The 12,361-nt window shown below is 44.9% G+C and overlaps 1 protein-coding gene and 1 long non-coding RNA gene across 2 annotated transcripts; one reads left to right on the top strand and one right to left on the bottom strand.

Annotated features, from left to right (window-relative positions):
• Positions 1 to 205: 205 nt before the first annotated feature.
• On the top strand, positions 206 to 11,618 carry ppt2b (palmitoyl-protein thioesterase 2b). Its single transcript, XM_064349203.1, has 8 exons — positions 206 to 702; positions 4,004 to 4,157; positions 6,774 to 6,869; positions 7,376 to 7,483; positions 8,028 to 8,111; positions 8,209 to 8,293; positions 8,892 to 8,946; positions 9,303 to 11,618. Exons 1-8 carry the CDS (start codon positions 529 to 531, stop codon positions 9,444 to 9,446), a joined length of 900 nt encoding a protein of 299 aa, XP_064205273.1. The 5' UTR covers positions 206 to 528; the 3' UTR covers positions 9,447 to 11,618.
• Positions 2,641 to 3,683, bottom strand: LOC135262243 (uncharacterized). The gene is made up of 2 exons (XR_010332155.1): positions 3,619 to 3,683; positions 2,641 to 3,002 (listed from the first exon to the last, which is right to left on the bottom strand). It is a non-coding gene; the product is annotated as an uncharacterized LOC135262243 (long non-coding RNA).
• Positions 11,619 to 12,361: the final 743 nt, after the last annotated feature.

Raw genomic sequence — 12,361 nt, 5'->3', positions numbered from 1 at the left:
CTAGCTGTTGCCTACAAGTTTGCAACTGTTCTTGCGTGTCCTCTCCCATTAATTTACATATTTGCACATCCATTCTACAGATTTCTGAAATAATTCACAGATTTCTGAATCCATTCTAGATTTGTGACTTCTGCTACGAAAATACCTCCATACTCGGCGAGGCGAGAAGAGTGTTCGAAACAGGAAATGACCTCAGGTGCGGCTTCTTTTCAAGAAACCGGAACAAACAAACAATCGCTGGAGCGAACGATAGAAAGCATGTAGCTGGCTGGCAGAATTCAACTTGGCTAAACTGAGTTGTTTCATTTCGATTGAACAGTGGTCGGTCGCTGATACGATAACCTAGCCAAGCAACAGCCACTGTTCACGCATGCAATAGATGGACAGCTAAGCACTGTTAACAACCTGATATCACCATTAGTAACTACCTTGCTAGTTGGTGCATATTCTTGAGTCCAACGCTCTGTGTATTAGTTGAATATTTTAATTGCGTTGTGTTGGCTGCTAAATTCATGTTGGTTAGCGACAATGGAAGAATCGTGGACCGGGGACTCCAATAGAGGCGGCGCATGCAGGGCGCTCTGGCCGGTGATTTTCGCCTGCTTGGCGGCCACAGTGATTGGGTACAAGCCGGTAATCGTCGTACACGGGCTTTTCGACGGCTCCAGCGACTTTGTCAACTTACTTCGGTTCATCAACGAGGTGAGAGGGGGGGCTCCCTTTGTGTCTTTGTGCAAAGAAATCCATTTTATTTGTAATGTGGCAAGTTGGTCCAAATGGGTGAGTTGTTAAGAGAAGCTGGGGGGAGCATGAGTAGACCCTGGACTGTAGGACACTGCCGACATTTTCTTAAAAATCCTCGCGAGCGTATTTAAATTCCAAGTAAATTGCTGCACAAGACGCAAGGAAAGAATTTTTAACGCGACCACGTATAGTATAAAATATTCCGATCCGTGCCGTTGGTTTGTAAGGACTCGCTTTCTGTTGTGCAGCGAGTTTCTTATCGCAGTGTTCCAGTGGTGTTGCGCGGTGCCGTGTGACTGTTCGCAAATATTGGGTATGCGTGCAACGGCTATACAAATTTATATCGTGGTTAGCCTAGGTAAAGCAAAGTTGCAAGAATGTATGATTGTAAACTACATGAGCTCTAGGATTTATTAGTGCTGAACCAACACAGAATCGTTGCTGTTCACAGTTCAGGTATCTCACGCTTATGCAATAGCCTCAGAACTGGGTAGTGGAGTGTACACGCTGTTCTCAACGAGAAAAGACACCATTTTACAAGGCAGGCGAATCGTTTAGCCCAACTGCGTGCGTCCAGTTCATCATAAAATATATAAATGTCATAACACAGCGGCGCCACGATTGTCACCTGGTTTGGTTCTTCGCAGGAGCCAATCTGCGCAACATTACGCAACGTGTCGCTTTTTAAAATTTGTGTTTCAAGCGCGCGTATACTCTGGTCTGTGACCAGCGTTTTTGTCGTGTGTTCGGATTTATACAGTGATTTATATGTTGACAGCGGACACTGCCGGAACGTCGCGTCCGTACACAGGTTTTGTATGCGCAGTATTGAGGTCATAGGCCGCTGAAAGTAGCAGGAGACGAAGGAGAGCCTAGTGTGGTGCCCTTGCTGACAGCGCTTCAGAGAGTGATCGAAGTCATGAACGCTGGTACAAAGACATAGGCTACATAAGCCTTGTCTTGCTCTTTAAGAACATCCCGTTCCTGCCTTTCCACTTATGAAAGAACCATGGCGACAAGGCAGGGGTGATCTCTGAGAGGGGCTCTTTGATAAGTTAGTACCCAGTAAGCTATCCTTGTTTTTGGGAGAAGAGTATTTGTGTTTTTTTCAGGAAAGGCATAGACTACCTTACCCACGGATGGATCACTATTTTGACGGTACTATAGAGACAAGGAGTCTCAGCATCTTAGCTCCACGACTCAGAGAGAGCACACACTACACACTGTGACATCATATTCACCTTCTCAGGTTGATCATCTCCTTCAGTGAAGTGGTTTCTACGGTGACAAGCCTCACATGACTGCAGAGGCTCACATGACCGCACAGGCGACAGCTCAAGTTTGTCTGATAAGGCTTCAGTGTGACCATCCCTTTCATTTGCATAAAGCTTACTGAGACCAGTGAATCACCCCAAAATGGAGTTGTTCTCCAGAGACCCCCCCTTTTCTTTGGCCCATCTGTGAGCTGTGTTTCCAGTTTCCTTTTCTTTGTCTATGTGCAGTTTATTTCCCAATTCCCACCAAAGCTCCTGTCCCTTGTTTTGGTAGCATTTTGACTTTGATTTAAATCTGTATAGCTCTGTCTTAGAAGCAGTGGAACCAACAGAGAAAGGGACAGCTTTGCATCTGTTCTGTGCCCGTCTACTAAAAGTACCATGTCTGTCTTAAGATTTGTGCAACCTAGGCTGGCTTTTAAAGGATACGATAAAAAAAAACTCTCCAATGAATTAATACCAGTTTACCCCAAAGTAAACAGTCACATTTGGTTTAGGTTTTTGGACCCAGAGGACAGAGACCAGTGTAGTGTGGAGAGCAAAGCTTCATTATCAGCTTGTATTTCATGACTAAAAGCTGCTTTGGTGCACAGAACCACACTCTAGCACATGCACAACCCTGTCGTCTACTTCATTCGTTTAATTTGGGATTCAAACCCATAGCTCTCTGGTGGCAAGTCAGGTTATTGCCGGGTTCTGCTGGTTTTTTGTTTTTACCTTAAAATCTGCAACAAATTCAGACCCAAGAATCCTGGACAGGCCTAGCCAAAGCTTGCCTGATGGTGCTTATCTGCTGGGTTGAGCTGGTCTGAAAGGTGCTGCTGTTGGGTTGGGCTGGTTTGAGTGCAGCTGCTGTTGGGTTGGGCTGGTTTGAGTGCAGCTGCTGTTGGGCTGAGCAGGTTGGGGCGTAGCTGCTGTTGGGTCGGGCAGGTCTGAGCATAGCTGCTATTGGATTGTGCTTGACTGGGGTTGATGTGCTGACCTCTGTGACATGATGTAGAGTTTAAATTAGTTTAGAAATAGTCTATACAAGTTCACAATATTAAATCTAACCAATAAAGAACATAGCCACAAATCTGTTATTAGCTAATTGCTGTTTAACTTCCCAACCAAGTTCATCGTTGTGACTGGGGAAAAAACCGCCTCTACAAAGTCGGCGAGGTTTATTTTCAGTACTTTTCCTTTCTCTCTCCATTATTTTGGCCAGTGGTTCTGTTAGACTGTTCAAACGGTTAGACTCATCGCGAGCATGTGATGTCTTGTAAATACTCAGCAAAAAACAGTTTGGGTGAATAATTAACATGTCTAAAATCGAACTTCTTAGCAGCCGATTCAGCTCTGATTATATCACCAACTGGCCAGGCGACAACTTGTTCCACGTTGCTAAGTTAGCTATGGTAAAACTATATTGGCTATCGATTGCGATCGTTAAGCAGAGCTAAACTAGCTAACGTTAGTACTTTCTGGTCTAACCACACCAAACGTTAGCGAATAGCCATCAAATAAAGTTCAAATGGGAGAGAGAATTCGGTCAATATCGCTTAGTAGGAAAGTCGAGAGGCCAAATACAGTCTTCGTATTTCACTATATGAGTACTTACACAAGTTTTATCCGCATAAATGTAGCTATTTTACAGACCGACTTCGCGCCTGTAACAGTGCGTTACATTTACGAGCGCGCGCGCGAGACATCGATTTGTGTTGATACAGCTGCATCTTGGTATACTGGCTGTCCTGAATACAGCGTATTCGGTGCTTAGATTAATTAATTAGTTAGACAAAATGAGAATCGTTATCATACACGGTTTATTATCAGCGCATTATTATTATCGATTATTTTCGCCAAATGTTTAAAAAAAGATTCCCCCCAGGGCCCCCTCATTTTCAAACTGAAGGATGTTGTGTATTAACCCTCTCTCTCTTAGTGTTAATGTACTGTATCCAGTCACTGTGTGTATATACTGTATTAACCGCCCCTCTTCTCAGTCCCACCCAGGCACCAACGTGTCGGTGATTGACCTGTTCGACCGCAGTGCCAGCCTGCTGCCACTATGGAAGCAAGTGGAGGGCTTCAAGGAGGCCATCTATCCCATAATGCAAAACGCCGCTGATGGCATTCACTTCATCTGCTACTCCCAAGGTCTGGGACTGCCTTGTGTCTGTGTGTGATCCTACCTGAGAGTGATATAGATAATATGCGCTGCTGAGAGGAAGTGGGCCAAAGTGGGCCAAATCCAGGGACCCATCTGACCTCTCAGCCTATCAGTCTCTCCTGAAAGAGTTCTCTTCTTCTGTCACTGCCGCTAAGGCAAAATTCTACCAAACCAAAATTCATAACTCCATTTCTAACCCTCGTCAACTTTTCTCTATTTTCTCTTCTCTCCTCAGCGTGCCACCTCCTCCACCCCAGTCTTCCTTCACTGCAGATGACTTTGCAGCATTCTTTGACGAAAAGATTGCAGACATCCGCACCTCCTTTGCCCCCTCTGCGTCCTCCGCCCCCTCTGCGTCCTCCGCCCCCTCTGCGTCCTCCGCCCCCTCTGCGTCCTCCGCCCCCTCTGCGTCCTTCGCCCCCTGTTTCTCCACATTTTCTCTCCTCTCAGACACTGAAGTCTCCCAGCTTCTGCTCACCCACCGCCCTACCACCTGCGCCCTCGACCCTATCCCCTCATCTCTCCTTCAAGCAATCACACCAGACATCCTCCCTTTTGTCGCCTCCCTCGTGAACTCATCCCTATCTTCTGGATGTTTCCCCTCATCCTTCAAGAAGGCCCACATCACCCCGCTGCTGAAGAAACCCACACTAGATCCTTCAGTCATTCAGAACTACCGCCCGGTATCTCTCCTCCCTTTCCTATCCAAAACACTCGAACGTGCTGCATCTAACCAGCTCTCTGCTTATTTCTCTGAGAACAACCTGCTTGATCCCCACCAGTCTGGCTTCAGGCCTGGCCACTCGACTGAGACTGCACTCCTCTCGGTCAGTGAGTCACTCCATGCCGCACGAGCAGCCTCCCTCTCCTCTGTCCTGATTCTCCTAGACCTCTCCGCTGCATTTGACACTGTGGACCACTCTACCCTCCTGTCCTCCCTGGCAGCAACAGGGATCCGCGGCACAGTCCTTGACTGGATTGAGTCCTACCTCTCTGACCGCTCCTTCCAGGTTGCCTGGGCGGGTAAGGTATCACCACCCCGTCCCCTCACCACCGGAGTTCCCCAGGGCTCAGTCCTTGGTCCCCTTCTCTTCTCCATGTACACCAGATCCCTTGGCCCTGTAATATCTGCCCATGGCTTGTCCTATCATTCCTATGCCGACGACACGCAACTCTTTCTCTCCTTCTCCCCATCGGACACACAGGTCCCCGCCCGCATCTCCGCTTGCCTGAGGGACATACAGAGCTGGATGGACAATCACCACCTGAAGCTCAACCCGGGAAAGACGGAGCTAATCTTTATTCCTGCTCTATCCTCTCCCCTCCTCGACTTTTCCATTTCCTTAGGGGACACCGTAGTGACATCATCACCCTGCGCCAAGAATCTCGGAGTGATGATGGACAACAGGCTGTCCCTCTCCAACAACATTGCAGCAGTAACCCGGGCATGCAGATTTTTCCTATACAACATCCGCAGAATCCGCCCCTTTCTCACCACCTACTCAACCCAGCTCCTGGTCCAAGCAATGGTTCTATCCCGCCTGGACTACTGCAACTCTCTTCTGGCTGGACTACCGGCATCTGCCACCAGACCCCTGCAGCTCATTCAGAATGCTGCGGCTCGTCTGGTCTTCAACCTACCCAGACACTCCCACGTAACTCCCCTGCTCACTACCCTCCACTGGCTGCCTGTTATAGCTCGCATCAAATTCAAAACATTGGTTCTAGCATACCAGGCAGTCAAGGGATCAGCCCCAGCATACCTTCAAAAGATATTCAAACCCTACATGCCAGCCAGATCCCTCCGTTCTGCTACCTCAGGACGCCTAGCACCTCCCCCTCTTCGCACCTGCACTTCCAGAACACGTCTCCTCTCTGTTCTGGCCCCACGATGGTGGAATGACCTCCCTGTGGAGGTCAGAACAGCTGAGACTGTGACCCATTTCAAACGACGACTGAAGACCCACCTCTTCAGGCTGCACCTCTCCCCATCCCTTCCCCCCTGTAAATGACTAAACTTAGGGTTGTAACTAGGCAGCTGTTTAATAGGTGACTTAGTTGATGCGCCAGTCTTAACGACTACTTGTATCTTTATTTATTTTTATTTTTCCATAGATTGCGTTGTTGCCGTTCTCGTTGTTAGTGTTAATCAGTTTAACCACCAGGGTCCAGGTTGAACTATGCGGTTGTTCCCTGTATTTGGACCGGTACTTCTCTCTAGGGGTTTCGTCATACTTGTTCCTGGTTATGGTTATACACTTTGTTGTACGTCGCTCTGGATAAGAGCGTCTGCCAAATGCCTGTAATGTAATGTAATGTAATGTAATGTAATGTACACACCGTATATAATATATTAATGAGTAATAATATGAATGAGAGATTGCCATAAAAATAGAAATAACTGTTAAAATCTATGATGGACAGGAGTCACCGCTGTCTTGAGCTATGGCAGGCAGATTTACTTAAATTTAATGTTTTAATGTTGTGTGTGTAGCTCTTTGCTGTTACATTTGAATATATTGTTTCACTGCTTCAATTAAAGGTGCAGTAATTAAATAATAATAATTTGTCTATTTCTCTTTCTCCCCCCCCCTCCCCCCCAGGTGGTCTGGTGTGCAGAGGAATTCTCTCCACTCTTCCTAATCACAACGTCGACACCTTCATTTCCCTCTCCTCTCCACAGGCCGGCCAGTATGGAGGTCGGTGTCTTTGGGCTTTCCCATGATCCTTTGCTTTTATTTTATTGGGAAACTGGGCTTTATTAGGGGTAGGAGTTCCAATGGGCCTGAAAATACATCAGTAAAGGACGTATAGCTGTTATTTTAAATTCTGAAGCATGGCCTTGGGCTGTAGCGGCGCCCAGGAATTAGACTGCATTTAGCTGAAAACAGCCTCATGGACTACATGGGTAACAACCAATAGAACACTGCTGAGGGTGTTTGGCGGATATTTGCTGGCTACGTCTAGCAAATTACCACTGGGATCCCGGAAGTATAGCCAGTGGGTATCCACCAATCACTGCCAGCGTTGTTCTATTGCGGGTTACCAATGCATTCCCTGGTTGGTGGAGCTTATCTCTGTATTCACATGGCTGCTGTGATGGTAATGTGGGCACTCACACTCTCGCGTTAAGGGGGCAAACGCCACGTCTGCTCATCTACGCCCCCCCCCCCTTAACGGCTCCACCGGATCATGTTTCCCTCAGACACAGACTACCTGAAGTACATTTTCCCGGAGTTCGTCAAGTCGAACCTCTTTCACCTGTGCTACACAGCCGTCGGACAGAGAATCTCCATCTGCAACTACTGGAAAGGTGAGAGACCTGGGGGAGGGGGAGGGGCCACTAAAATAGGAGAGGATCCGAAAGCATGTCACAACGAATGGGGGGAGACTCGCCTCAGCCACCTCTGACACAGCCACCAACTGGGTGATCCATGCGGCCATATTTAAGTGGACAGGTTGGGAAAGGCAGATTTGGAGTTTTGCTGGGGGGGGGGGACCTCAGACCTCAGACCTCAGTTTAACATCTCATCTGAAAGACTGCAACACAGTGTTCCCATCGCTGCACTGGGGCATGAGGGTTTATTTGGTTCACCAACGGCACTTCCAAGCAGGAACTTAGTGAATTCCCAGGAGGTCTCCCAGCCAAATACTCACCAAGTCGATACTTGTTAGCAGCACCTGTTCAACAGGAGCAGGGACGGTCAGACCAATGTGAGGGGAAAAAACAGTAAAATGAAATTCAGCACTTGACTGGATATTCGGCCCAGATGGACTGAATGCTGAGCGGGCTTTTTTATACCCTCTTTTTAAGCCGTCTTCCTGGCGCATTTCACTCTCTGTTTCTCCCATTACAGATCCTCACCATCAGGACATGTACCTGAACAGCAGTGACTACCTGGCCCTGCTCAACAACGAGAGACCCAATCCAAATGCGACAGGTAATAACTCCCTGTAATGCTCTATACACCCAAGCACAACACTCTCTCGGTGTCTAATAGCAGGTTGTGGGTGTTTTTTGTTGTTGCATTTGCTTAGTGTGGAAAAACAACTTCCTGCGCATTAAGAGGCTGGTGCTGATTGGTGGACCGGACGATGGTGTCATCACACCTTGGGAATCCAGGTGCGGTGGCTTGCTACTTCATACTGCATATGAGTGTTTTTGAACAAAATTAGAAAATAAATAGAATACAATTGGAAACAAACAATATGATGTGCACATATAAACTCACTGGGCCTCGTTCGCGAAACATGCGTACGATCACATTTGATTGTAAACTGCACGTGAGAACGTTTCCATGAACAATTTGGCATTCATCATTCTTTCCTTATCTGTATTTGTTCATGGCTGCTTCCCTTATGCTAATCACATGAACAGGATTGCGCATAAAATTTACAGTCAGCATTCATAATCTCATACACCTGGGATCTGCACATGTGTCATGAATCTCATATTGTTTTTTCATAGGAACAATAGTAAGAATAATTTAAGAAAAGTTTTGTGAATAAAAGCCATTATCTTTGAGTGTGTATGCATATAATATACTTTTTCTGTGAATGTTTGTGTTTGTATGTATATATGGGCATATGTAATATATGTTTGCTTCATATAAGCACATAATTTTGAAAGGAAATCTTGGGACAGTTTGACAGTGCTGTAAATTGTCATGATAAGAAATTTCTATATGAAATATATGCATACAAGCTCTTTCTCTTTACAGTCAGTTTGGATTTTATGATGCCAACGAGACGGTTGTTGAGATGAAGAAACAGGATGTGAGTTATTTGTAATTTTTCTTTTATAGTAAAAAATTTATATTAGGGTGAAGTGCCCCTTTAATCTTGTCCGTCCCTCACAGTTTTGAAAGTCGAGATTTGACCCTTTAAGATGTGAGATGAGAAATATGTGATTAGAATGTTCTCAACTGAACATTCTAATGTTCTCAACTGAACATTCTAATGCTGATGTAACAGTTGCTGCTGGTCACTAAAAGCAGTAAAGTTCTAGAACACTGACTTAGAATTTTGAAGAAAACCATTCCAAATAAAACCTACTTTTCAAAGGGTTAAGATCTCTCTCTCTCTCTCTCTCTCTTTCTCTCTCTCTCTCTCTCTCTCTCTCTCATTGGCAGGTGTACTTGAAGGACATGTTTGGGCTGAAAACTCTGGATGCTCGTGGGGACGTGGTCCAGTGTGTGATCCCTGGAGTGCAGCACACCAAGTGGCACTCCAACGAAACAGTGTACACTGCCTGCATCCAGAAGTGGCTGACCTAGACCTACAGACGCACACACACACGCACACACACTGCCTGCATCCAGAAGTGGCTCACCTAGACCTACAGACGCACACACACACACAAGAACGCATGCACACACACACACACACGCACACATTTGTGAAGAGGGAAATACATACACACATTCATTCATTTCTATTGAGGGAAATGCACACGTGAACTTCTGCATAGGGACACATACGCTCACTTTCTCACTCATTTCTATAAAGGGAAATCTACACATATACATATTACATGTGTCATTTGGTAATGTCCACAGAGGGAAATCACAGGCACACACACACGGACACACACATTTGCACACTCATGCGCACGCACATGCACATGTGCACACACACACGATCTGTTACCGATATCTGTTTATTTCCTTAGAAGGGATACAGCTCATTTCACCCCCACCATCCACCAGAAACACTATTTACAAACAGCTCAACCTCAACCTCAAAACCTACATCAGTATTTTTATGTGTTCTTTTCACTTATGTGATCCCTGACGAAGTTAGCATTTGTTCTGTCATTTTTTTCCTATTTTTAAATATTTAAATATTTCATGTATTTGCAGTAGAATTGATTTGGTCATCATCACCATCATCATCATCCTCGTCGTCATCATCGCCATGGTGATCATATCGGACTCATGGCTCAGTCTGCCACCTAACGGACGTGTGATTTCCCGCCGTTTTACCCAAACCTTACAGAACCAAAGTGCTATCACAGACTGCCTTCTTCCATGGTGCTGAGCGGGGGGCAGTGGAGGGTTATGGGTAGTGGGGGGGGTAGGGGGCGCAGGGACAGCGAAGGAGGAGCAGTGTTGCATCTGCGTTTTCCATGGAGACCCGGACACCTCCCATTGCATTCAGAAAAATCCCGAAAATCTCAGGCAAACTCTTCTTATCAGTGTCTCACCCTGCCAGGGGACACCGACCTTGAATGTCATTTTCAACCATTTTAGCCGTTATTGAGTTTTTTTTAACCTATGGTTGGCACCTTCATGGTGCATAAGGGAGAATGGCCGCTGTACGGAGATTGACAAGCGTACTGGACTCCATATAACTCTGCTTTGTTTGATATGAAGAGAAATCATTTTAGGATTATCAGTAAGTTTGGTGTTACTCTATGTCTAGTTGTCTTTTTAATAAATGGATTTTCTTCTTAATTTGCTCCTTGAAGGAAATTGTGATATCACTTGCCTTTTGGTGTATTTAGTAAACCCTTTTTGTACCTGTTGCCAACTATGTACGTTTTTTGGTACCTGTGTTGCTGTCGGGAAGCTGTACCTTAATTTGATGATAACTGATCCCTTACCTGTGCAAGAATGAGCATGTAGGAGAGGCACACCTACATGGCCGGTATTTTGTAATTTGCATGTTTTTAAAAAAGAATTATTTTCAACCTGAATTGTCAATAGAAAAATTGGTTTACCAACCCATTAAAATTTGGGTGAAGTTTCCCTGGTGAGCAGTTGATGAATTTCTTTAAAATCTGTTGTTTGTATATTGAGTTTTTTTTTTTTTTTTTAATAACTCTGCTACACATCCGGAACCTTTTTTTTTTTTTTTTACTACTATAAACTGTCCATCAGTTGGTCCTTACAGTGTCCCTTACTGTGGCTGCAACGGAGTAGACCTAACAGAATACTGAAGGTTTATGATATGTAAACATTAACCTTACGGGGCTTTGGGTTAATTTTTGAATTAATAATTTTACTTGGTGTCCCTGGCAGTTCATTTGTACTGACTGGCTATCATTGGATGTTATTGTATGAAAAGTCTCTGGTCCTGACTTCATAGTTGTTAAGATATATTTGTACTGTGCTGAAGTGTGAACTCTTATAATGACAGTTATTACACATGGGTTAAAACTAGTCATTCCTACTGTTTTTTGTTTTTTTTTACTGGACAAACTTGGAAAATGTTCTTGATTCATCATCAGCTGTGTCCAGTCTTTCTCTATTCTGTAGGGTTTTTTGCAATAAAAGGGAAATAAAGAAATATTTTATCAACATGCTTTACACTTTCTACTCTGATGGGAAAGTTCTAGTGATCGTATAAATACAGTAGTTGTGAATTAAGATGCTACTTTTTGGAATGTGCTTGTCTTTGTGTTTAAGTGAAGGGAAACAACAAAAAATAAAGAAAATAAAATGGGAGTATTGAGTCTGGCAGTTAATGTGTGTGTGTGTGTGTGCACGTGTGTTTGTTTGTATACTTTATGGTGTATTAAACACTGCCTGGCCAAAAAAATCTGTTTGGATTTTATTGGACAGTGCCCACTATACAAGCCTCTGGACGCAGTGTTATGATCTGGGGTTGCTTCAATTGGTCAGGTCCAGCAACGTGATGCGGCAATAAAATGAAGTCAGCTGAGTACCTGAATACTAAATGACCAGGTTATCCCATCAATGGATTTTTTCTTCCCTGACGGCATGGGCATATTCCAGGATGACAATGCCAAGATTCTTCGGGCTCAAATTGTGAAAGAGTGGTTCTGGGAGCATGAGGAATCATTTTCACACATTAATTGGCCACCAGAGAGTCCTGACCTTAACCCCATTGAAAGTCTGGGATGTTCTGAGAAGACTTTACGGAGTGGTTCGACTCTCCCGTCATCAATACAAGATAATGCAATTCTGGACGGAAATAAATGTTGTGACGTTGCATAAGGCTGTCCAAACAATGCCATGACGAATGCGCGCTGTAATCAAAGCTAAAGGCGGTCCAACGAAATATTAGAGTGTGCGACTTTTTTTTTGGCCAAGCAGTGTATGTGTATAGGTCTGAAATGTGAAAGTGTGCTGTATTTGAGAGGTGAAATCCTTCCTAATGTGGTCCCAGGCATTACTATTGGTACAATTTAATTCTGTGAAATTTCTTAATTTTTTAAAAGACTTCT

This window comes from Anguilla rostrata, chromosome 8 (genome assembly GCF_018555375.3).
Source record: "Anguilla rostrata isolate EN2019 chromosome 8, ASM1855537v3, whole genome shotgun sequence".
Classification (NCBI taxonomy): Eukaryota; Metazoa; Chordata; class Actinopteri; order Anguilliformes; family Anguillidae; genus Anguilla; species Anguilla rostrata.
Note: the sequence above shows the minus strand (reverse complement) of the source record. Positions and strands in the feature narration are given on the sequence as shown.

Bases quoted from the DNA above. Each gene is read 5' to 3' on its own strand.
- ppt2b (XM_064349203.1), top strand. From the start codon at position 529: ATGGAAGAATCGTGGACCGGGGACTCCAATAGAGGCGGCGCATGCAGG. The intron at 703-4,003 runs GTGAGAGGGGGG...CCCTCTTCTCAG, and splicing joins TACTTCGGTTCATCAACGAG to TCCCACCCAGGCACCAACGT. The intron at 8,294-8,891 runs GTGCGGTGGCTT...TTCTCTTTACAG, and splicing joins ATCACACCTTGGGAATCCAG to TCAGTTTGGATTTTATGATG.